The 26908-nt window shown below is 38.3% G+C and overlaps 1 protein-coding gene across 3 annotated transcripts in view; it reads left to right on the top strand.

Annotated features, from left to right (window-relative positions):
* The window catches only part of LOC142400569 (adhesion G protein-coupled receptor D2), a 93417-nt gene that overhangs the window by 8736 nt on the left and 57773 nt on the right, over positions 1 to 26908 (top strand). For 2 of the 3 annotated variants that reach the window (XM_075485566.1, XM_075485567.1), the window contains exons 10-20: positions 129 to 275; positions 634 to 736; positions 1015 to 1126; positions 4307 to 4362; positions 4678 to 4804; positions 5107 to 5210; positions 7023 to 7125; positions 7826 to 7979; positions 8349 to 8482; positions 8877 to 8992; positions 10286 to 10406. In XM_075485566.1, the coding sequence (XP_075341681.1) occupies positions 129 to 275; positions 634 to 736; positions 1015 to 1126; positions 4307 to 4362; positions 4678 to 4804; positions 5107 to 5210; positions 7023 to 7125; positions 7826 to 7979; positions 8349 to 8482; positions 8877 to 8992; positions 10286 to 10406 (1277 nt within the window). Of the gene's footprint in view, positions 1 to 128; positions 276 to 633; positions 737 to 1014; positions 1127 to 4306; positions 4363 to 4677; positions 4805 to 5106; positions 5211 to 7022; positions 7126 to 7825; positions 7980 to 8348; positions 8483 to 8876; positions 8993 to 10285; positions 10407 to 18232; positions 18483 to 26908 lie in introns of those variants that run through there. The other variant, XM_075485568.1, reaches the window with a different exon arrangement.

The raw sequence follows: 26908 nt of genomic DNA, 5'->3' as shown, positions 1-26908 counted from the left end.
TGAAATTACCAGATTGATTAAAAACATCTAGCTGGAATGGGTTTTGCATCACAGAAAAAAACCACATTTCTTCTTATGGTTACTGTTATTGTGTGTGTTTTTGTTGCATGATATGGCCGTGCCGCCAGTTGTGTACATGAAGTGGCAGAAACTGTCTCCAGAGAGCTGTAACCAAGTCTTCAAGCCATCTGCAGTCGGATCTCAGAGTACCAGCAGCAGTGCTCTTGATGAATTGCTTATCCCCGACTTAGAACTTAAGAGGCTACACGCACTAGGTGGGAAACACACGCACACTTCCACGCATGGTGTTCACTTGCCATAGAGATTAACCCTTGAAACTCATATGAAGGTGTAGAGGTGCTCTGCAGAAACAAATGACATGAGCTCTACTTTGCTTAAATTCACATATACCCACACAAGCTCCTTTCAGCTCACTTTGTAAGCTGTGTTTTCAACTGCTGAATAAATAACGCTGATTATCCTTTTCTGATTAAATGTCTAAATAAAGATGCATTTGGAATAATGATAATCTTAGCTTTTGGCTGCCTAATTATTATTGTCCATACTGTAGTTGTCACGTGCAGGTGTAGGTTTTGAACTGCACTGATTTGCTTATCCTCTTTATCAAATAAGGATATGCGGAAGTGATCTTTATTCATACGCACTACAGCCATCTGAGTGAGATTGTGTCTGAAGCAGAGGAGCCTGCACTGAGTCAACGAGAGAAAACGAAAAGGTTGGTTGCAAAGAATAAATTCACAAAAACAAAATGTCAGAAACTTTTTTTATTTTGACCTCAACATTTCAATATTTTACTTGTACTTAGTTATATAAATATAAATAAATACTTATTTCATCTCAGCTGATCAGAAAATCATTGTTGTTTCACTCAAATAAATTTTAATTTTACAGTTTATTTGTGCAACCGGAATGTGTGTCGCAATCATTCACGGTTACTATAGCCTAGATTAAATTCTTTCTAATTTAGATAATTACTTCCATCTGCTTTTCCAGAAATCTCCCAGGTCACCTAGCTTCTGCTGTCATATCAGCCACCGTCCGTGATGCCTCGAAGGCCCGAACCATCCCTGTGGCTGTGCAATACACCCTTTCTTCTTCACATGTGGTACAGTCACAGCCCATGATTAAACTAAAGCAGGAATAAATTTTTGAATAATCTCAATACTTTAGCCAGCAGCATAATGACTGATATACACGACGCTTACAGCTGCCAATAGTCCGAAGTAAAAGAGAGATGAATTAAACAATTAAACAATTGTAGTGGAGGTAGACGAGAATATCTTAAATTCTGCAGAAATGAGTAAATGTAAAGAACTCTGCTACTTTGACCAGGGCCAAATCATTATGGTATGGTCCCTGTGATGCTACCTGTTAGCACTGGTGCTCTAAGTGGTCACCGTACCGTGTGAGACACACATGAACCAGCATCAAGGAACCTGATGAGGTGTAAGAAATGTGCTAGTGTGTGTCTCTAACTCGTAGCTTTAAAGAAAGGATCTGCTGTTAACATTTTGGTGTCCACAAGGACACCTCCAGAAATCATGACCGTTGCATTTTTTTTTGTGAGTTTGAATTTTTTTTTTTTTTTTTTTTTTTTTTTTTTAGTGGCATGTGAACGATCTATTACATAATTCAATTCAATTCAATTCAATTAAATGTTGATGTAGCTCAATTAAATCAAGGAGTTATTATAGATGCTGATGGCTGTGGGCAGGAATGATTTCCTGTAGCGGTCCGTTTTGCATCCAAACTGAAGAAGCCTTTGACTCTGTTTTCCGATAACAGTCTCATGGAGAGGATGTTCAGGGTTGTCCATAATTCTCTTGATTTTATGCAAAATCCTTCTTTGCATTATTGTCTCCAGAGGTTCCACAGTCGTCCCCAGAACAGAACCAGCCTTCCTTATCAGGTTGTTGAGTCTTTTTAGGTCCCTGGTTCTGATGCTGCTGCCCCAACAGATGACGCAAGAGGAAATGACGCTCTCAACAACAGACTTGTAGAAGATCTGCAACATCTTGTTGCAAACCTTGAAGGACCTTAGCTTCCTCAAGAAGTACAGTCTGCTCTGTCCTTTCTTGTAGATGGCTTCACTGTTGTGTCTCCAGTCCAGTCTGTTGTCCAGATGAACACCAAGGTATTTATATTCCTCAACCACCTCCACTTCTTCTCCCATGATGGAAACAGGGTTTGATCTGACCCTGTTTCTCCTGAAATCTACAATCGTCTCCTTTGTTTTGTTAACATTCAAGATGAGATGATTGTTCCCACACCATGCCACAAAGCGGTCCACCAGCTCTCTGTACTCAGCTTCTTGTCCATCTCTGATACACCCAACTACTGCAGAGTCATCTGAATATTTCTGTAGATGACAGGAGTCTGACTTGTACTGGAAGTCTGAAGTTTACAGAGTGAAAAGGAATGGTGAGAGTACAGTCCCCTGTGGTGCTCCTGTGCTGCTGATCACCTGGTTAGACACACAATTCTTCAGTCTGACAAACTGTGGTCTGTTTGTCAGGTAGTCATTAATCCAGGTGATTGTTGAGGCCTCCACCTGAGTCTTCTGGAGTTTCAGACGAAGCAGATCAGGCTGGATTGTGTTAAATGCACTGGAGAAATCAAAGAACATGATCCTCACAGTGCTGCCTGCTTTGTCCAGATGACAGTGGGTTTGTTGAAGCAGGCGTATGATAGCATCTTCAACTCCAACTCCATGGCGATAAGCAAACTGCAGGGGGTCCTGATATGTGCTGGTTTGCTTACACAGGTGGGTCAACAGGAGTCTCTCCAGGACCTTCATGATGTGGGATGTCAGGGCAACAGGTCTGTAGTCATTGATGTCTGAAGGATGAGTTTTCTTTGGTACCGGAACCAGCCAGGATGTCTTCCACAACAGTGGTACCTTCTCTTGGGTCAAGCTAAGGTTGAAAAGGTGTTGCAGAATCCCACAGAGCTGCTCTGCACAGGCCTTCAGGACTCGGGGGCTGACACCATCTGGACCTGCAGCCTTGTTCCGGTTCAGTCTCTCCAACTGCCTCTTCACCTGACTTCTAGAAACAGAAAAGTGGGAGGGGGAGGCAAAGGGGACAGCAGCATCTCCTGATTGGGTTGAAGACAAACTAGTGGAAGCAGAAGAATCCATGACTGAGGTGGAGGTGGAGATGTTACAGGAAAGCTGTGGGTCAGAGGAGGGTGGGATGTCTCTTTGGCTGGGAACAGGAGGGGAGGATGGTGAGCTTGTTCCTGAACTGAACCTGTTGAAGAATGTGTTCAGCTCATTTTCTCTGTCCAGACTTCCATCCATCCGATCCTCCCTCTGTTTGAGGCCTGTGATCTTCTTCATTCCTGGCCACACATCTCTGATATTGTTCCTCTGCAGTTTACTCTCAAGCTTCTTTCTATACACCTCCTTGCTCTCTCTGATCTTGACTTTGAGCTGCTTCTGTATACTCCTCAGTAACTCCCTGTCTCGCTCCCTAAAGGCTCTTTTTTTCTTGTTCAATAGTTCCTTTAGCTCACTGGTGATCCAGGGTTTGTTATTAGGGAAGCATCTCACTGTTCTGGTGGGGATGGTGTTGTCCACACAGAAGTTTATATAGTCAGTCACACACTCAGTCATGGCATTAATGTCCTCTCCATGTGGCTTACAAAGAGAAATCCAATCGGTTGCATCAAAACAACCCTGTAAGGCTTCTTCAGCTTCTTGTGACCACTTTCTAACAGTCCTTTTTGTGACAGGTAGTCTCTGGACAAGGGGTTTATATGCTGAACAGAGAAAAACAAGGTTGTGATCTGATTTACCCAGGGGAGGTCTTGATTTGGAAATGTATGAATCCTTGACATTTGTGTAAAACAAATCCAATGTCTTGTTTTCTCTGGTAGAGCAGCTGACAAACTGTTGAAAAGTTGGCAGTGTAGCAGAGAGTGAGGCATGATTAAAATCACCAGATATTGCCACAAAAGAATTGGGGTGTTGTGTCTGTATCTGAGCAACAACGGAACTGATGACATCACATGCAGTGTCGGCAACAGCTGAGGGTGGAATGTAAACAGCCACCATAACAACACTGGTGAACTCTCTTGGCAAATAATATGGACGAAAACTTACTGCCAATAGTTCAATGTCAGGACTGCAGAGACGACTCTTAACAGTAACATGTCCTGGGTGACACCATCTGTTGTTGACAAGCACTGCCAATCCACCCCATAATCAGCAGGGTCCTAATTTTTTGGCTCTTTATTGAGACAAACCAGGTAATTTAATACAAACCTGTGTTTCTGTTTCTAGGTTGGGTATTCACAGCGAGTTACTCCAATATGTGCCTTTTGGAATTTCATGCCGATGTAAGTTTAACCAGCGACACACCCACATTAATGCCCTGTTGAATTATTGTGTATTTTTCTGATCTTAAGTAGTAAGGACGGTAATTAAAGGGTGTTTTTTATTATTTGATTTGATTTCCCCTTTAAACACATTCATCAAACACGGTAAAACAAATATGATAGAAATGTATGTACAGTTCAGTATGACATGTTCCACGTATGTAATTTAGAGCCTAAACAGTTTATTTGACAGATTGCTTCATATGAAACTACTCTTGAAGTTATCGAATCAGTGAATTTGTTTTTGAATGTGTATTTTTGGATTTTGCTGTATAGAGACACTCATTCGAGTAGCTGGTCCAGTGATGGCTGCTCTGTGATCTTTGTGGGCTCCACTGTCACTTCCTGTTTGTGCAACCACACCACCAACTTTGCAGTGCTGATGAATTACCTGGAGTCACAGGTAACTTAAGATGCTTTGTGATGCTAAAAATCCCTCATGCTTGATTTGTGGTTTGCGAGAGGAGAATGTATACTATTTTGTGAGTGTGAGTGGTGATTTTTTTATATATATATTTTTTTTATTTAGTTAAGAAGTAGGGATTCACTGTCTTGAACAATGACTTAGATGTATTAAAACTTGTGATTTGTATTTATTTATTTAAGTATGACTGCTTGTTAAGCACTAGACTAGACGACATTGACCTTTCTTTTTTTCTCTTTTGTCCTCTTTCCTCCCATCACCACCTGTCTCTTTTCTTCCAGTGGAGTTCGGAAGAGGAGCTTATTTTGACCAAGCTCACATTCATTGGTTCTGGTGCATCTCTGTGCGCCCTGGTGGTAACCTTGATGTTGTTCACTGTGCTGGAGTGAGTTGCTAATTTTCTTTTCCTGTTTTTACCTACTATGTGAAAAAAGCTGCCAATATGGTTATGCTATGTGTTGCTAAACACTCTTCGTTTATAATATATAGTCATATAGCATGAGCTAAGTACAATATAGTTCCAGTTATCTCTTATTTTTCTCATTATTTTTCTAAAGAGCAGAAGCTTAACATCTTTGATTGGTTTTATTCTTGCTATATGCAAAAATGACCCATAGCCACTCATTCATATCACATCATTCAGTAATAAGAAGAAGAACAATCAGACGCTCTAGGATAACCCACTGGCAGTGTAGCCTTCTATTAGTATTGACTTGTGCTAATCCAGTAATTACTGTTTTCTACAAGTGAGTCCTCTCTGAAGGTTTATGGTGGAAAACTGGCGCTGTTAATTAACATTATGGTCACGGAGGGATCAGTGACCACAATCAGCTGGAGAGGAGCTGCCCTGGTAATTTATGACTGTCCTGAGAAACAGAGAATGCAGCCATGCATTTCACACATGGTGCTCTATGATGTACATTTTACACTCAGAGGCACACATAACCAAATATTTCTCTCATTCTGTGTCTAGCAGCGATGCATTTATTATATAAACCTAATCGACTGAAATGATCTATTATTATTAATGAAAGCCTTTTTTTAGTTGAGTTTCCTTTCAGTCTGCTCCTGTGCTTTGTTTGTGTTATATTCAGTCTGCAGGTACCCCTGCCCACCAGTGCACATAGAGATGTGCAAACAGATTGTTGTGCATTCTTTGTATTCGGAAACAAGGTCATAGGCTTTGAATTGAATAGATGTCTCAGAACAATGTCTTTTGGTTGCACTGTTTCATTTTGCTGCTGATGATTCTCCGCTGATGAAGACCAGGTTATAGCAGCAGATGCAACTTTTTGAATAAAGCATTCTCCAAACAGCAGATGAATTTCTAGAATCATCAAAAAATAACGTTTGATGTGGTCAAAGCAGATATGCCGGTATAGTGGTCTGTTTTTGTCTGTGAAATAGTATGAAAAACTCGAGGATTTTTGCGGTGCATTCATATTTGTTATTACTCTGCATTAGAAAGCTTAACTTACTGTGATGGCAGGGAATTCAGAGTGTGGTAAAAGCGATGCTTATCACTTTGATTGTCATTCAGATATTATGGGGACAGTTTCAGTTGCTGTCAGAATAATGTAAAGCTGTGGATGGCAAAACATCCCCGGAGAAGAGAATTTTCTTTAAATGTTATTCTCAGACATTCTACAATCAGCACTATGATCAACTATGAGACATTAATGTCTTCAGCTAAAGTGATTTAATACATGGTTTCAGCTACATCTGCTGGCATCAGAAAATAATGTGTACATAAAAGTTTTCACTCTGAAAAAAATGGATCATTCTCTTTTTTTTTGTCTTTTTTCCATTTCAGTTTTTTTTTTCGTATTTATTTCATATTCTTTTTGTCCTTGTACCAAGCTTCACCTCACATGCATTAAGTGAAGTGACCGTGCTTGCATTATCCTTGCTTCTCCAGAATGTAGGTTAAATTGGATTTAATCTTAATTCTGCTTTGAAGTGGTACCTTTTGAAAAAAAAAATCATGAAAATTTCTTTAGCAATGAAGAAGATCCAATATAAACTGGTTATGGAACATTGGTATTTAAAACTAAATGAAATAAGATTCCAATTTTGGGAAGGTGAGAGGATAACACCCTCTGCCTCGTACCTGCACTATGCTTTTAATTTAACTATTTTTAGTCAGCATTTCTGTAATGTATCTTGTCTGTAATACTGACAATGTCTCTATCTACAGTATCCCCAAATCAGATCGGACATCCATCCATAAGAACCTGTTCATAGCTCTGATCTGTGCCCAGGTGATTTTGCTCTGCAGCGGTTCAGCCATTCACAGCAAGGTACAGAACATGCAGATAATTAACACATCTGCTTTCGTCTGCCAGTGTATATGATCTAATGTTGTCATACCAAGAAACAGATATGGGAACTAATGTGAATGATTAGTACAAGTGCGCCATAAAGTTTGTTGTAATGATTTGGTGACCATTTATAGATATAGCTTGTTGAGTCTCTCAAACTTTGAGGAATAGAGCCGAACTTTGAAGATGAACATTTCCTCAAGATTGTTGTTGAGCAATTTTCTGTTTATAGTTTTTATTTTTTTATTATTGGCTACATTAAAATATTATATATAAGGACTTCAATAACCCTTACAGTGTTATGATATTGGTTACACATGGCACATAGAAGCACTGATTAAAAAGATAAAAGTATCAAATGGAACATATTGTAGAAACATTGCTCAGGCAGAATATTTTCCAAAAAAAATCCTTATTTTATACAAGCTTTAAAACACCACACACTCCCTTCTTTTGATGTCAACTGAAAAATGTATTAATTTGTGACAGCCGTTTTGCTGATTGTCTTACATACCAGTGAGTTAGTAAAGCTCAGTATGAATCCTTTTAATTTCCAAACTATATATGCATAGTTTTTTTCTACTGTTCATTTTCACGACACGTTACTCCACAGCTTCACTTTGAAACATAAAATGTCCCCTGTGCATTTATCCCCATGCCTGTGTTGGTGTGTTTGAAGGTGGCATGTACGCTTGTAGCAGCGCTGCTTCATCTCTTCTTCATGGCAGCTTTTAGCTGGATGCTGGTGGAGGGGCTGTTGCTCTGGAGCAAGGTGGTCGCAGTCAACCTAAATGAGGATCATCATATGAAGTATTACTATCTCATCGGCTGGGGTACAGTGGCTTGAGGAAGCCAAATCATTCTTTTCATACATGAAACGTGGCTGAACGTGATTTATTACAGTAGATATTGATGTCTTATGTAAGATATTAAATTAAAATGAGATGTGTACACCTTTAAATGGACTAGATTTGCCTAATTAATGTTCTTTAGGGTTGACATAAATTGGATATGTGAAATATTTTATTTTTAAAGGGCATTTAATTTTTGCTCATAACAGCTCTTACTGACTGCCCTGTTAAACCCCTCCTTTTGATATTTTGCCACCCTCATTTCATCATCTTGTTCATCAGTCTTGTTACCTTTAATCCTTCCCTTTACCATTTCTATGTTTTTTTTGTGTTTTTTTTTTCTCCTACCAGGTCTGCCGGTGCTGATAGTCACTATCACACTAGCATCAGCTTCAGGCAAATACTCAGCTGATGGCTACTGTTGGCTTAGTGTCCAGAACGGAATAATTTGGGGCTTCGCTGGTCCTGTAATCTTCATCATCATGGTCAGAAAATTTCATTAGAATTCAGTTATTTTGCTGCATGCAATGGCCTCAATCAGCAATTGTGTGTTTGCTGTTCTGGCCTGTACTCCAATTTAGGTTAAACTGAAAGTCAATGATGACAGTAACACATGATATGGTACCATACTGCTAATGTTACACAGTAGTCTATGTTGTGTTGGTCTTTAGTAACTCTTTGCTTTTGTTTCTCTTACCTCAAATTCTTCTACCATAGACAGATCAGCCTATATATGTATATATACATACATACATATATATATATTATTATTTTTTTCTCCATATTTCTAGATTATTTTCTAATTTGTCCTATCTTATCTCTGTGCACCTTTTGTGTGCTCATAGCCTCCTCTCATACCCTCCTGTTTTTTATTTCCAGGTGAATATCTTGGTACTGACCAGGGTGGTGATTATTACCATCTCCACAGCAAAGAGAAGGTCTATCATGTTGGCTCAGGGCACGAGTCCTGTGGAGCAAGCCTATGAGCAAATCAGGTAGTGACCACTGGGAGGCACCATTTGTCCTCTTTTAAAAATGCATTTATGCTGGCCACTGGCCTTGAGACAGGTGAGCCGTAGTCACAGAGTAATGTTATATTGCAGCTTAGGTTATCAAAAAAATGGGGATTTATTCTGAGTGGACTGCATTAGTAATATGGATGTTAAAGGACTTTAAGGCTAGTTATTTGTAATATTTAAGTTTGAACAGGTGGTACTTTATTCTGGACCAGCTCAGTTTCTCTTACAGTGTTACAGTTTATAGTAGAAGCAGGAGGTGCATAAGTAATTATCATCATTACATTTTTTGGATGGAAGAATTTATCTTGGAATTTGGGAAGCAAAAAAAAAAAAAAATAACATTAGTCCCTAATATCATGTACCGTTCCTTTGGGTTCACTTTTTGCCCTGTTTTAGTACCAAGAAATTATAGAATTCTCTTCAACAAATTTCAATACTATTATTGAAAATAATGTTAGTGAGTTTTTTTTTTTCTCCATATTTCACTTCTTGAGCCCACTTGGGGAACATACTAGAACAGTAGGTGCTCTATGAGGGTTTTCAAAGCAGGCCTTGAACCATTTGGCACCCCTGGGTGGCAACCATCTTGGAAACTCAAACAAATTCCTCCGCTGAATAAACTAGGGCTCGTTGCACGCCATGTCTCTCTCTCTCACTCACACACACGCCCAGACTCACAGCTGTTGCGGTTTGGCAGTCACCTGAGCGGCAAGCTAATTCCACTCCAAACAGAATTAAGTTGGATTGAAGGTGGGAAGTTGTCACCTCATGAGCCTTCCTGCACACATAGTTTTGTATGTGGAACAGTCAGCCGCCAGAGCTGCTCAGTTCTGAGCTCCTCATAGACCTGAATATCTGAGAAATACAGAATTCTACTCAAGATGATCAGAGAGGGGGTGAAACTTGTTGTCAGTAGTTCAATTAGATTGACCCAATTCAGATTGATCCTGTTTTGAATGATCCAGTATCAATTCATGAAGTCCTAAAACAGATTGTATAATCTTCAATATTTCTGTTTTAATTTAATCCCCATTAGTTTTGCTTGGTGTTGCAAGCTGTTGGTTCTCTTTCATATCCAAGAAAGACTAAATGAAATGTCCCCAGCTGAATCAGTATCAGAATCAGGATTGAATTGATATGGAATCAAATCAGTATGAGAAAACAGTGATGATACCACCCGTACTCAGGTCATGTATCTGATTGCCAAAATCAATCTGTGTATGTCTGGTTTATTTTATTTGAATTCTTTTTTTTTGTCTGTGAGCACAGGGCTGCAGTGAAAGCAGTGTTGGTGTTGCTGCCAATCCTCGGACTGACATGGCTGTGTGGCGTCTTAGTACCGTTCTCCATTGTCATGGCCTACATCTTTATTCTCCTTAATTCCTTACAGGTATACACACACACACACACTCCCGCACACAGACAAACACGTTGCTGTCGCTGAATCTAAGGCCCCATCCACACGTAGCCGGGTATCTGCTAAAACGAATATATTTTTCTACGTTTGGACCTGTCATCCACATGAAAACGCATAAAAACGCATCGTAAACGAATGTTTTTAAAAACTCCGGGCAAAGTGAAGATTTTTGAAAACTCCGTTTATGCAGCTGCGTGTAGACAGAGATAACCGGAGTTTTGCGTTTTCGAACGTCACAATATGCGCCAAAACAACAACAAATCTGCTTTAAAGTCTAAAATGCGACCTTTGTTTACTGAAGAAGCATGGATACCTTGAGAACTGTGGTGGTTATTATTGTGCAGGCGCTGTTTACTGCCTTGATTTTACACGCCCAAGTCGTACTCCTCACTGTCGCTGTCGGAATTATTACGTCCTCATATCGAGGGGCAGTCATGCGATCACCTGTCAGTGTGCTCAAAAAAGTTGCGTGCACACTTTATTATTTAGCTGACGAGGGCAGATTGCGCAAAACAGCAAATGCATTTGGGTTGTCAAGACAGGTGAAAACGCAGATGTTCGGTTATGTGTGGAAGGTGTTTTTTTCGAAAACGAGGTAATGTGGATACAAATTATTTTATAAACGGAGGGGGGGAAACATTCGGTTTTAAAAATACCCGGCTACGTGTGTACATAGCCTAAGTTTTAAGAGTCATTGAAAAACGAGAAGAAAAGGTAAAGAAAAAAGTTTTGTCTCACAACCATATGAATACACAAACAAGCACAATGGTCTTGTGAAAGTCTGTTTTGTGATAAATTGCCTTTTTGGTCATACGAGGTTACATGACTCCAAAAAAGAGCAGTTTTGACAGGTTAGATAGATATGTGAATACGTTTAAAAAAACTTAGGTGGTACCACAGTTAAAAAAAAAAAAATAACAAATGAGAAATAAGATCATGTCTTCCATTTGGACCAGGTATTTATAAGGATGTTACCATGATATGCAGCAACCCTTACAACATTGTTGATCAAGCACATGCACCCCACAAAGTGACAGCACTCACCAGAATGGTATTGACCCTCACCAGGCAGGCAAGGATCAGCTGGCAAAGTCTTGTTGATAGAAACCAGAGTGACATCCTCGTGGGTCTAATGTCAGTTTGCTGAAAGTTTAAAGATGCTGTGAGAGGACATGGGGCACCCACACAATATTAGAAAGTGGGTTTTAATGTTGGGACTAATAGGTGTATGTACTGATTGATGATTATGAATTACATTATAAAATGACTGTTAATGTGAGTTTTTCCAACTGCACAATCCTATTTACTGCCATCTGTCAGTCACCATATAGAGGTATAAACATGAGACGAAACTGTGTTACAGCTAAACTTAAAAAGGCATCTAGATTTTAAACTATTCTCTTTTTTTGCCACCAATGATAAACAGAGAGGTTTTCCATTATAAAGTGTAATTCTGCCCTTTTTCACATGTAAAGGACAGAAACTCTCAAGGTTTTTATTTGGCAGTGATGGGTTGTGGCTTGTGTTAAGCAAGTACTCTAACACAGAAAGTAGGTTTATATTGTTTGTTTGATTATTTCTGCTTTGTGTATTTCGAGGTCTGCATTGTTGTTTGGGGATTATCAATGCTGGTTTTCTGCTTTTAGTTCTGAGCTTACTTTGTCTCAAGATTTTATATACTCTACAATAATACAGAATAATATATACATATATACATATATATATATATATATATATATATATATATATATATATATATATATATATATAGTAGTTGAAAAGAACATATCTTACATCATAAATTATTGGTTTTCTCATGGTTAGAATCATTGCTTTGTATCATTATTTTCCACTGCACTACTCATGGAGAAGGCTCGGAAGGAATCATGTAATTCTTTCACTGCAGCGGGCGGCCTCATGTTCCTCAGCATCCTCAGCTTCTCTAAATCTGCTTGTGTGAGTTGCAGTCATCTTATAAATCAGCTGTATCTTTAATTGAGCTGTATATTTAACGGAAAAATCAATAGCGGTCTTAGCTGCGCTCTGATCATTAAGCCAGGCCCCTTGGTTACCATGAATAGTTTCTTTTTCCCTCTCATATCTAATTATCTTTTTTTCCATGTCGACAGTAATTAACACAGAAGGTTTTACTGGATGACTGCACTGCTTCACATGTTAATATGTAGTATGGATTTTTTCTGTGGTTCATGCATATTTCTGTCTCCCTGTGTCCATTCAACTGTCCATCTGTCACTTCTGCAACCTCTTTGTCTGCCTACCTCTTTATATCTATTGCCGTTCTGTACTTCCTGGCTCTGTATTATTAGACTCTTAACTATATAATAAAGCAGAATATATTAAAAGTATATATTATTTGTTTTGTTAAGCCTGACAGTCATGCCCCTTTTCTGTTTGATTTCTAAGTTAAAATTCAAGCAGTAAAAAAGTGTGAACATGACTTCATTTAAGAGAGATCTTCCAGACAAAATGCTAATCAATTAGAATTAGATCAGTCATTAGAATGAAATGTTTTCATGTTATATTTTCTGAAAAACACAGGTGTCTATAATCTTTCTATAATATATAATCTGATCATTCATGAAGAACCCTGTCTCACTTGCAACTCGTCACTGTGTTGGGTTGTTTTTAACTCTGACCAAGTCGTTTTGATACCTAAAACTTAGAAAACACAGAGTGAAAGCAGAACCGAGTGATTTGCTCACATGCGATTCGAACAGGGTTTCTGAGGTGAAACTACAGCACAATTCCAGTCCCCCCAGTAATGAATACAATCGCATGGCATTTGTGACAGGGTAAAAAAAAAAAAAAAATGGCTAACATAGAAAAGTTATTAGCTATGGTTTGTACCCGTGGAGTAATGTTTTAGTTATTTATATATTCATTTGAAAGGGACAATGCATACAAATAATGTAGCATAAAGAGAATTGTAGCCATTGCATCGTATGCAGGACTTGTAGCCATAGCTAATTTGCAGAACTTGTTCCTGGTTAGGCTTATAAGAAAACATTACAAAACAAGAAGAAAAACCAGCAATGAAACAATGATAACGCCGGAGTGTACACTATAAAAGAAAAACCATCAAAAACAAAGGACAAAGAGACATGCAGTGAAGAATCATGTATTAACCAGTAGGTTATTGTGTGCTGCATAAATGCAAATAATTCTATTCAATTTAGTCTATTTATATTGCGCTAAATCACAACAAATGTCACCTCAAAGCACTTCAGTGATACAGTTCGATTCAAGCCGAGCTCATTACATTGTAATCATAATCCAATCAGATCCAATTCATTGAAAATAATAAGAAAAAAGCCTTTATGTTGTTTCATACCTTGCTGGTTTACAAACTTCATAAACCGCTGCTCCTGTTGCTCCTGTGCCGCTACAGTTCATAATCATTTGACCAACTAGCTCTGTAGCAAAGCCATTGACATGTTTAAAAATACAATTTGCCAGTAAAAACATTAGAAAATGATCAAAGCTTAATGAAATGTACTTCTTTTATATTTTTACATTGGTAACATTCATTGGCTGTGATGAAGAATTTTCTAAACTTCTTTGTGTAAAGACAGCAAAGCTTTCAAGGCTGATTGAATTTCTTGGCTCCCAGCAGTTACACTACAAAAAGGTTTGATGTAATCATAGCACGCATTAATAACTGAGCAGCCTTTACAGGGAAACCTGATGATATGAGATGGAAAATGTTGAGATTAGTTTGAATGGTTCTGGACAAACTCAAATATTGAAACTCATCTCTTTGGTTGTCTTGCTGTAGTCAGTGGGATTGTAATCTGGATTTAAAAGTGAAAGGTCCCCGGAGGTTCCCTCTGACACCAAAAGGACATCTTGTTCTTATTTCAGATATTCATCAATGTTGAGCTTAGAAGTATTTGTGATTTGCAAAAATGTTAAGTGAAATGTAACCTTTAATTTGGGTGACAGAGCTGGAGAATGTCAGACATCTCTGATTGTAAATATTTAAAAGCTGAGCAGCAAAGTGTGTTTCTTAGCCAGTGGCATGATTTAAAGGTTGGCAATGTTGGACAGCCTGCCAGTTTTTAACATTTATTTATTTGTTATCTACATCATGTTCACTCATGAATAGATTCCCATGGTATTTTTGTACAGAAGTTTGCAGTTTCTTTATATTGTGTTGATCTCTTAATGTTTCCTTTAGTGGCTTTTCCATGAGGGTGCCATTTCCTTATTTATTTATTTATTGTTATTCTGTGAAAAGTCTTAACATCTAAGACTAAGATATTTTGTCTGTGTCATGAAGACTTTTGTGATGTCTGACTAATGCACCAGCAACATGAAATCACAGAGATTTGTTCACTTGTGGATAAGTTGTAAGGCCCTGCAACAACAACAAAAAAAGATCAAATAAAACAACTAGATCACTTAAAGCTCTCCTGGCTGGTTTTGATAGAACATAGGTCATTTTCTCCTTTTCCTCTCTTATAGTTCTCTTAATATGTTGATTGGAACCTGTGTTAGAATGCATCACTATCCTCATGTAGAAGACAGCCTCGCCGTCCTCACTGTCATTGATCATTCTGGCAGGGAGAGTAGAGTAAAACACGGTCCCACTAATGGGCACTCATAAAGATGATGAAATGCGTCTAACCATAAGAATGATGCATGCAAAACCTGGTAGACAAGACATAAAATAAGTCAATATATAAATTAATAGAAAGTTTTTGAGGATACGTTTTTTTTTTTATTTGCAGGTTTTGTATTTTCAGTGGGGCCAGCCAAAGCAACATAAAGCTTAAGTGGCAAGCTTTTACTGTGAAATCAATAAAACAGATAATGTTGACAAGCCTTTTTCATAGCTCTCCCTGATGCCCTCCTCACTCCTCTTCTCCCCCCTCCATCCTCACAAGACTGTCTGAAGTATCTAATGTTACTGTTATTACTCCCATTACCTGAGCAGGCCGTTATAAGCAAACATACTGCCAACATGGCATAAAAGTGCCGCCAGCTCATGTGAAAGTACCATACCTGCGTCATCATTATGCCGCTCTTCGTCTTTGTTACGCAAAACTGACGTAAGCTGTTCACTGATTTCCTTTGACCAAACAAGAGGACACAAAGGCCGGTTTTGCTTTTCTCTTCAATAGCTTGCTGCTCATCATGCTTCATCTCATCACCATCTGGGATTTTCTCAAAACCGAGCATTCACAGATGCAGTAACCTTTACGAGGAACACTATGCTGAGTTTACAGTCAAAATATCCAAAAAGAATTCTTTTGAGTTTGCGTTGTTCAGCACAAAGTTTGAGCAGATTCAAACTTTTAGCTTTGAGCTTGTAGGTTTTTTTTTTATTTTTTTTTATGGACATCCTCACCATAAATACAGACATGCCTCATCTGCTCCCTTATCAGCTGGAGATAAATAGTATGAAGTGAACTCTGCGTGTGTGTGCGAGCGTGTGTGTGTGTGTGTGTGTGTGTGTGTGTGTGTGTGTGTGTGTGTATGAGAGAGAAAGAAAGAAAGAGACCATAAATTCCTCCACCCTCTGTCATCTAATCTCTGGGCAATGTCATTCAAAACCCCTGCACTATCTATTATCCCCGTATAATAGGCTCCTGCCCATGCAGTGTCCATCTTATTATTAGCCCATAACTTTAAACTATCAATAACTTTAAGGTGCAGAGACACGTTGGGGGTGGGGGGAAGGAGGAGACGGAGGAAAAACTCAAGAGGTGAAGGAAGTTGGGAAGTTCAAAAGAAAATGTTTGGGTAACTATCGTCCTCTGCCAGTCGTTGGTAGTGCATATAGTTTCTGTTTAGTCCATTTGGTAATTTTTCAGGGGAGGCATTTTTCAAGACGGTGTTTCTGTCATGTTGTCTTGTGTCCTGTGGAGGGCAGCCCTGTGCCTTGCTGTTAAAGTTCAAATCCAAAGAGAAATCAATGAGGGAATCTCATTTACACGTATCACTCACGTTACATTAAAGTTTCTATGTGAGAATAACATCATTTTCTTTAAAAAAATAACACACTAGTGAGTGGTAATGAGATTTCACAGGCATTCAGTAAAGCTTTAGAAGTCAAATTTATGATTTCTCTGAAGAATAGAAATCCATTATAAAGACAAAGAGAAACTGCATGTCTCTCTGAAGAATGCCATCACTGTATATTAGAATGATTTTTTGAATTAAGTCCGTCCTTGAAGTAATGCATTCATGACATTTTACGTGATAAGGGCACAAATGTCTTTAACACTGTTGAATGACATCAGCGCATGTTTGCTGTTCCATAAGATTATTTGAATTGTTTAAATTGGCGAGTTCATTCACAGATTCACTCGAGATATTTAAAGAGCCAAAAAGATATATATTTTTCATTCTTTTATTCATTTTTTTTTCTTTTCTTTTTCACCTGATAAATAGTTTTAAAGCAGCTTAAGTCTTCAAAAGGAATATCGCTTGCAGTGGAATGAAAGCATCATCCCCCAAACTTACATCAACACACACACGTACGCACACTCCTGGCTATTGGACATCTGACTATATCCAAGATATAGATATGATCAATAGAGTGTTGCTCTACCTATTGATTTTTGCCATATGGGAGATTTGTTGTGGGAGTAAGCAATGCTTTTATAGCATGTGAAGCGATTGTGTGAGATAAGGTTTTTCTTTTTTCTTTTTCCCTTTATCTCAGGAGCTCTTTGACTACAAAACTGTATTTGTACTGCTACCGTCAGTGGTTTTACCCCTGAAGTATACCTTCATCCCATATGGATAGGTTAAGTTCTGATATAGTACTTTCAGTCAATTGGTATTTTATGAATTGTATTTCAGTTGGTTATGTGAACTACCTCTGAGATCACTGCTCACAACCTGTGGTCACTTTTTTGTTTTACTATTATCAATTAATTTTATATACAAAAAAGTAATATTGTCGTTGATTCATTGCATTCTTTGTCATAATGTTGTTTTACTTCTGCTTATAATAGTGATGATGAGACAGCTCTTGACCAACTTTAGCTTCACAGTCAGATCAGAGGAGTAACTTACAGCTCGTTTCATTCATAAGTTCACATGTATCTTCATTTCAACCTTATTTATTTTTCTAACTGTGGAATGAATGAAATATTCACCGGTTTAAAATATGGAGCTCAGCACACAATTAACTAATTTGTACATGAAATATTCAAACAGAGCTATATTTTGCTTTGTTTGGCTAACTAGAAATGGCAGCTTGTTTTTTTTACTTGATATTTGATCGTGCTTAGGTATTTCAAGTATGTAATCAGTAAGTAGGTAATAGTTGATAACATAGGTAGAGATTCTCTCACTCTCTCACACACACACACACACACACACGAAAGATTATGATATACCTCAACTCAAAAATGTTTCCAAATCTGACGAATCTTTTTTTTCCACCGGTGAAAGTAGCGTAACATCTCTAAATGTAGCGTAATGGTTTTTTATGAAGCGCTCAAATGTGGGTTTTTATGCCTTTAGCTGCTATGCAAGAGTGAAAACTTTGTTAGGTTGAAAAAGTTTGCTGCTGCTGTCTCAATGTGTTTTGCATTGGCCAAAAACCTCTAAAAAAAATAATGATAGGTTTGTGTTTCCATGTGAGATCCCGTACTTCCAATCTTACAGGGAGCTGTCACGTATTCATGTAAAGCCCTCATAAGTATCGTCAGCATGTGCGTTTGTGTGTGTGTGAGAGAGGGAGAGATTATTTGCCACCACTGCCCTCAGTGTGCTGCACACAAAGTTGGAGGTTAGAAGTTATTTCATTTCTCATTTGGCAGAAGAAACCAAAACAGCAGAACCCGGATCCGGTTTCGCAGGCAGGCAGCGCCAGTTCACTCATCTGGACGTGCACCACCCCGATCATTCGAAGACATATCTTTCCTTTCCCGGTTCCCCTCCCTTGTTAATTCCTGATGTATCTTGCTGTGACTGTAAACCCAAATCGGCATGCAGCTGCTATTTTGCTAGGATTTAGTATTTTCTTTAGAGGGCTTTGTTTATTGCTCAGAAACGAGAGCAATGTGCCGAAGATATAGCCAAAGATTTCAGAAAAAGATTTGAATATGTAACTATAGTTATATTCAATAGAGATTTAGTGTTAATGATATAATATTAGTTACATCAGCATTTTGTAGCAGTTGGGTTAATTAATTTTCAATAACACATCATCCAAATCTTTTTAACAGACTACAATTTCGTTTTGATTGATATTCTCTGGCATGTGCTACCATGTGTAGTTTAGGTGGCATTGAATGTTATTTAGATTAATTTCAGCACGTTTAGACGATCACACATGATGCAAAGGTTATTCTGCATTTAAATGCTCAATTTCAGAAAACCATACATCAGTCCAGTTTTGGTTGTAACCGAGTTCCTGCTGCCTACCCACACCGTGTACATACTTGCACACACGTGCACACACATGCACACATGGCAAACCTCTCACTGGTCAGATTATGGAGGGAAATGTTTTTCATTTTGGAGTGTTTGAGCAAACAGGAACCGTATTCCCCTGACATCCTTATTCATTGTCAGCGGTATCTCAGATCACACGCAAAACGGCCGCTGTCTCTCGTAGTGCAGTGGAACTCATTGGATGTACTGGGACAGTATGCACTTTTCATTATTATGCTGGTGTAAAGCAGATTTTAGCCACTTCCCTGTCATTGAGTTATTTACCTATTATGTTACACGACACAATATATTCAAACTATATATTGCTTTTTCACTAATAGAGAAATTAGAGAATGTTTTACATGTAAAAGAATGTGAATTCTGTTTTTTTTATTTTTTGTCACTAAACCAACACAGAAATTGTAGGAAGAAATAAAAAATAAAAACAGTCAAAAGATTTTTAAATATTTTAGAATATGTAAAAAAATGAAATGGAAGGATGAAGAAAATTTCAAGCAAGTGTAGTCATCGGTGAAATCATGTAGATTTATTTTTAAATCCATATTTTAATTGGAGTCTTGGATAATTATGAGGTGGAGTTAGAAAAAAACAAACAAACAGATAAACGACACGATTGTTTTTTTTTCTCACTGCCCGGGAAGATAACTTTCCCTTTGAAAAGGAGTCCACTGTTTGCATTGCATCCTCAATTACCAGGCTCAACATTAAAACAATATTCAAACGTGATACCAAGGTCAGCGCCGACTCCCACCACTCTACTCGGAAATGGCACTTATAATGAGAATGTTGCACAGCTGTTTTAAGTAGTATATTTATAGTGTGTTTTGTCTCTGCTTGTATTCATTTTCCCCCTGTTGTCTCTTTTCATCTTTTCTTTTTTTTTTTTAAAGCATTAAAATTGGAGCTGTGTTCAAAATCTCTTAATGCTGTTTATTGACCTGCTTGAAAGGACCTGCTTTTTTTTTTTTTTTTTTTTAAACAAAGGCTTAATTCAGAATATGAGCAGCAAGATTTTTTTTTAGTTTGGTTTTTTTACAGAAGATTCCCTGTCAAAGTGGTCAGCGAAGTACACTTTGAAATGAACTGAAATGTTGAAGAGCCTTTAAAAAACATGAAGTTTTAATCTCTTATAATGTAAATATTAAGTCTAGGAGTGAAGAGACAGACAGGCAAAAGCGAGCTTGCAGCTGAGGCAATTTAGATGAAGAGAGACTGTTTTTTTTTTTTTTTTTTTCCTTTAGGTGGGAATGAAATGCTATTGGAGAGATCAGTTTTAGAAAACTGGCCTAGGAAAATAAAGCACTGGGAATAATAGGCATCCTGTCAGTAGAGGCGAGAGAATTCCTGTCATTGCTCTCGCCGCCACCCTGAAGACCTCTCCCTGTGTTAAACCTGCTGGCATTTATTTGCCTTAGAATTAACCTGCCAGCTCAATTTGGTAATAGACTGTGTCATAAGAAAGCAAACCATGTCCTCTGCCCCTGCCAAACCGTACCTGTATGTGTGCACTTATGCGTTTGTGTTAGAAAATGAGAGTGTGATTATTATCACTTGCTTGCTTAATGCATATCTGAGTTTGTATTTTTATTCATGCTTTGATGCCATTAGTGATGTGTTTGTCTGCGATTTCATTCATGTGTGCGTATGTATGCAGGTCGGCTTGCATGTTAACCCATCAGCTGACTTCCAACTTCATGACTTTACTCGCCCACGACCCCTCCTCCCCCTCATCAGACCCACACAGCCGACAGTGTCAGGAACAACTCCGACACTTTAAATTACCCACGTTGAAACAATGACCGTTCTATTTATAAGTTCACCGCCTTGCCTTTTGTATTGCCTGACACCACTTGGCATATGTGCACACATACACACACACACACACACACACACACACGCACACACACAACTTCACACAGATTCAAACAACCATATCAGTGTTGGCTTGGGGTGACTAGGTTAGGGATAGACCTGGTTTTCCTTACGCTGCCACGTTGCCACAGATCTGTAGATTTGCCCGGCTTTGATGTATACTTTGTGGGTTATTAGTGAGAACTGGGTCAACACAGGGCAAGAAAGCAAAACGTTGTTTTTCTTTTAGTGGCTGGGTGGTAAGGAGATGCTGGGATTTTTGTGTTGAAGGGTGCGAGGGTGCAGGAAGGTTAAAAGGCTGTCAAATATCGGTTCCAATTTACATGTGAACAGTTCTCTTTTTGCTGCATTAACTTCAACAACAGCAATAACCACTGCTCTCACTTTCTTCATTAAAAATATTTCTGTAAAATTCCATTTTACCATGTTTTTTTCTGTTAATCTACTCCATAAAAATTGAAGAGAAATTAAATGATCTACATCTTCAAAATATTTTTTAATCATATGGCTACTTATTTGATTCATTTGAAAAGTTAAATTAGTTTCATAATTTAATATAGGCTCAGTCAAGCTGTCCGTTTCAGTTACATCATTTTACAATAATGACAGCATACAGCAGTTTTTTTTTGTTGTATAAATATATATATATAGATATACATACATACATACATACATAAATATATATGTATATATCCATACATATAGACAGGTTTTATAATTGGTGATTGACTGTGTGAATTATCTCACTTTTGTTTTTTTTCTTCCTTTTAATCAATATACGTACGGAAATTCAATACTTTTAAATTTCATTACTAAGATATGACAAGGCCCCTTTTTAAAAGTTTGATTTATGTTGTTAGCAGTAATTAAGACAACAACCTGTAATCATGGACAAGCCATTAGGAGACCATTTAACACTTAGTATATCCCACGCAGAGATGATTTATTGGCAGTGTGTCGAGGTGTCTGGGAAGGAGGGCGGCTACCTGTGCATTTTACAACCGTTACAGTAAAGCATTGTGTGAAAGTAAACAAAACAGTGGCGATAGGAGCTGGAGAACAACAGCTCTTGCAGCAGGACACTGATTGGGATGTTGATGTTGATTGTCCCTACTGGCCTCTTGCCCTTCCTGCTGTGGCCCCTGGCCAGCCCTCAACAGATACCCTGGGTCATTTCCTATGCATGTCAACGCACACAGATATGCACTCTTCCCGCTGAGTGTTTACAGCCACATGCTGATTCCTATTAATCTGCTTCTCGTCGGGGGCAGGGAGGAGGAGGTCCTGGAGGGTTTGTGTTGGACTGAGAGGCCAGTGATGGTGGGTAAAGCGTTCACACACACACAACCTGAAAGCACTGTCTGACAGATTGCACCAGGCCTGGACTTCTTTTACACTGCGCAGATGTGGTCTCCCACTTGTTTTCCTTAGTAATTATCCCTCATTAAGTGAAAGCATGTGCCAATCAAACAGCTTGGAGAGCGAGAGCAGAGCTTGGGCCAGAGCGAGAAGAGACGGGGAGAGGCAGGGAGACCTGTAGCCTGATCTTCACAGTTTTTAAAAGCACGGTGTCAACTCAGAGTCATTACAAGATTAAAGGAAAGCCTTGCCAGCATTGCAAGAAGCTACAGTATTTTCTTTATGATGCCTCATTGGATTTTTTTTTAGTGGTTACAAGTTTCATTATCACATTGAACACTGAGTGTATTCAGTTCAACTTTGTGCTGTGGAAATATCTTTTTTATTATTATAACGAGTTAAATTGCAGCGAAGGTTCTTATTTTGATGCTAAATTACTTACAGTTGAAAATATCTAAACAAACTGGCCTTACTTAATACTGAAAAGAGTTTTTGTTTGAATATTTTAAGCTTCTATGTACGTATTTAGTTAATATCTCATCAAAGCACTTCCTTTGTGAAACTAGTCCTGCTTGGCTCCTCACTTTAAATTCTATGCAGTTTTCTGCCGCGTTTGACTGTATTTGCTTTATTATTCTGCCTGTCAGTTTATTCGTTTTGGTTTCCTGCTTTTCAAACCAAGTTATTCAATATCACAGTCAGCCAAATTCAGCTCAGATACTCAGAAAAGCCTGTTTCATATTAGGAGACGGCCATAACTTAATTTTTTTATAAAACTGCACAACGATGCCCATATCAGTTTTTTTTCAGTTTTTTTTTTCTTTAAGAAGGGAAATTATTTGTCAAAACCAGACAAAATAACTTGAAAAGCTGATTGTATCATGGCTTCCTGATACATTTTTCTTTTGATTCTCCATATAGCTTCAAGTACATCACAGATTTTACACTTATATTCTATTCATCATAAAGTTATGTAAATGCGATTTTATTCTTTTTTTTTAATCTTCAGTTGAAAATGCTTACCAGCTTAAATTCCCAGATAAAAACGTTGGATGTTACGCATTTCTTCTCTCAAAATCCAGGTGTCTCTCTGTGCATTTCAGACACTGACAAAACAATAATCCCCTGAACAACAGAGGGCTGAGGAAAAAGACACAAGTCTCTTCCATAAAAAGAGAGAGGATAGGGGAAAAAAAACGAAGATATATGAAGTCTTCATGTCGATGAACTACCATTCATTTTCACTTTGAAGTCCTGCGAACCGTAGTGAAGTGTGATTGCATGTGACAGTCACCGAGTCCGCCGGTTTATCATGATGGATACACCCCGTTTGCCATGGTGGTGCAGCAGCACACGTGCAGGCGCGTTCACACACAGACAAATACATGAATAAAGAGAGAGACAGACGCGGGTTATGGAGCTCCAAATACACAGGGGGGAAAAAGACGTGAGGTTGCTTCAGATCCTTTTTCAAATTGTGCAAATTTTAGGAAGAAATGTTAAAAATAGGTGCGCTACATGTACAATACAACGATATAGCAATGTAGTTTTTGACAATTTACACAACTAAAAAAGCAAATATGTTCTCCGTCTCTCTCTAACTTTTTTTTTTTTATCTCTCACCTTTATCTTTATCACAGATCACATCACATTTACCTGGAGTCATGTTTTCCTGTTATGTAGCCAAAAGCAGCTTGTTCAAACTTTTTATTTTGAATCTTTTTGGTCATCGGTACTATAAGGCACTGTGACACTTTGGCTAAAATCTGCTTGCTTAAGAGCACAATTAATGTTTGTGTGCTGAGAATCCAGTGTCTGTAGTAGGTTGGTATCAAGAGATAGCGGCAGATGACTGGCGCCCCAGTAACGTACCTGCTTGTTAGGTGAAAAACACATTGTAAGTAGTACTGTAAGTCCTATAAGTAGCAGCTTTCTGTTAATTTGTTTTCACTTCCTTGTGATTTAAACTTTCTTAGGACAGTCACTTTCGTACAGTTTTGATGCTAAACTAATTGTTGTGGCAGTGTACAGTGTTTGGGTATTCACAGACATTTTGCTTTCCTTTGCACTGTGAAATTAAAAATACACATGCTCATTAACAATGCACACTGGTTAATGATTCAGGGTGCTAATAGCCAATTTTAAGTTACATGTTATGCAAATATATCTAGTGCATGCTGTACTCTGTGAGTAACATGTTTAATGGTAGAGAATATCTTTGTTGCAACCCATACTTTGAACTCTATCAGTTTGGGAAATTTTTATTGTTTTCCATCTACTGTATACTTGAGTAGCTTTGTGTAAAATTGTGAAGGTAAATCTGTAGTTAACACAAGGCACCGATAATAAAGCAGATAGTAATAGAGCACTTTCTGAAGCAGTTTTGACCTGGTGTGACCACTTTTTGTGTTGCTTATGAAACCAATTTTAATTTTGAGATTAGATTGGAAATGGTAAATGGACTGAACATAGATAGCTTTCCCAGTCAAGCTGACCACTCAAAGTATTGTCATAAAGAATATACTATAGCATTGTAATGCCAGATAACATTCTAACAAATTGAGCATCACATTAGTCGGGCATTTGTAGTCCTAAATTTGCGTGTGATTTTGCACATCTACACATTTACTGTACATACGAGTGTCTGTGTATACACAATTCAAGCATACATATAGCATGTGTGTCCATGTGTTCATTTTTTCTAAACCACCCTCATCACAAGCTGCAGTTCCTCAGAACTTGTTCTCCTTAAACATTTTTCCTCTCAGTCAGAGGAAAACTATGCAATTAGAAAACACTGGAAGATTGACAGCATGCTCACATAGAATTTGACAAGAGGGTGCCCCAGAAAAACCCATCGGATACCTAAGTATTTTTAATTAAACAGATCTCTGCACCAGCTTTGTGCTTTCTCTCACCAGTTCAAAGACTCTTGCTCTGACCCATGTGTTAAAAGTTTGTATCAGTTTTCCATGGCTGTGTTTTTCTTGGCGCCTCAGATACGCAACCCTAAATTGTCTTGTTTAAAAGCTAGTTTGTTTACAGTTCACTCTTTTTCTCTTGCTCTCTTCACCACTCCCCTCTTACACTACCACATGTGTGCAGTGTGATGAGGTTCAGAATGCAGTTACCAGCTGTCAATGGTCTCGCAACAGGCTAGATTTGTGTAAATGCCTCAAAATTAAGTTCATTTCAAAGAAAAATCTTCTCCAAAAGCCCACCACCTTCATTCTCTGTCATTCTGGTTTATTTCAACGTTAAAACAAGTAAAATAGAGTGCTCATCTATTTCTTGGGCACTTCATCAATAACATTTGTTCATCTGATGTAAAATCGATATGACACACACTGACACAATGTCAGAGCAATGGCAAATGTGTCGTCATTTGTCATCGACTGGTAATAAAGATATGTCACAATTGATTTTGGCCCATTTTCCCCCCGTCTCCCTCTGTGGTGTTCTCTCCTCCCCCTGTCTTCCTCGCTCTTTTGCAGTAGCGGTGATTGAAAAAAATAAATGAATGTTATTATGACTAATGGATGGCCGGCCTTGCCAAACTCAATTAATATTGGAGGAAGGGGCTGTGATGATTTGAGGGCCTGCGTGTTGCGTTTCCATCGAGATTCCTTACAAGAGTTGTTAAAAAATAAGGAGCGATTGATGGATGACTGGTTGGGTAGTCTTTTCTTCTGGGATAAAGATTTTGTTTTGGACTTGTATTTTTCTATTTTTTTCCCACTTTTTTAAGTTATCTCCTTACTGTTTGTGAGCTAGCATGAAAAAAAATAAAGTTTTATTGATAAAGTTTAATGTTCAATGTTCAATCTGGAATGACTAGTATGTGTTCTAGTAGATGTACAAGATACTAAATAACACGTGAAAAGTGGGTTAAAAAACAGAGATACACAGCGCAGATGGAAAACGGATAAATAATAAATAAATAACAATAAAAAAATGCATTGCAGAAAATGGAAGAAACAACAAAAATCAACATGTGCATATTTGTGTCTGTGCTGCTTTTTCTATATTGTGCAGCTTTGTACAGATTTCGGTGGCTTTGTAATAAATGTGTGTGCTGTACCCTCTGTGTCCACTGTGTGTATGTTTGTGTGTCAGCTGTGCCATCGCGGTTTGTTTGCCGCTGGCTTGTGTGTACCCAAGTTGCACCAGTGGTAGCGAGCAACATCTGTTTCGGGCTTGTTGTTCCCCTTGGCTGCTTTTCAATTGGATTTCCTCAAGCAGGGCCAAAAGCTGTCACCTCTGCCAGGCTCTGTTAGCGATCACCGCCGGCCCCTATATTAAGTAGGTGGTTCAGGGCTAAGCTAATAACTCTCCCTCCTCTCCTGAGCCATCACACGCCAGCACTGGTGTTGCTCCTGGCCTCAGTGTGTCTTTCTGTGTGTGTATGTGTGTGTACTCTCAGTATTTCTCTGTAGCTCTCTGTAGCTATATACCCCGTTGAGGCATTCTGGCTTGGGGGTCCCCTTCTCAATTTGACAGCCCAAGTGAATGAATGTGCGTAAGGTTGAGAAACAGGGAATCCTAATAGGTCATCTCAAAGAATAACTTATCCACTTTCCTTAATAATGTACAATAGGGTGGAAACAGGAAGAAAATGTTGGCCCCACCCTCACAAGTGTTCACAGAGTGGTGTGTTGTGGTGAGCACATCTGAATAGGGGGAATATAACTTCTTCAGTTTAGATGTTATAAGAAATAAAACTTGGCACTCAAATTAGACACCACCAAAGAAGAAATTTGACCGGAGTTGTTCTTTTAGTTACTAAATTTCAGTGGATTAATTGATGT

Source organism: Odontesthes bonariensis, chromosome 15 (assembly GCF_027942865.1).
Source record: "Odontesthes bonariensis isolate fOdoBon6 chromosome 15, fOdoBon6.hap1, whole genome shotgun sequence".
NCBI lineage: Eukaryota > Metazoa > Chordata > Actinopteri > Atheriniformes > Atherinopsidae > Odontesthes > Odontesthes bonariensis.
This window is presented reverse-complemented; position numbering and strand designations above follow the sequence as displayed.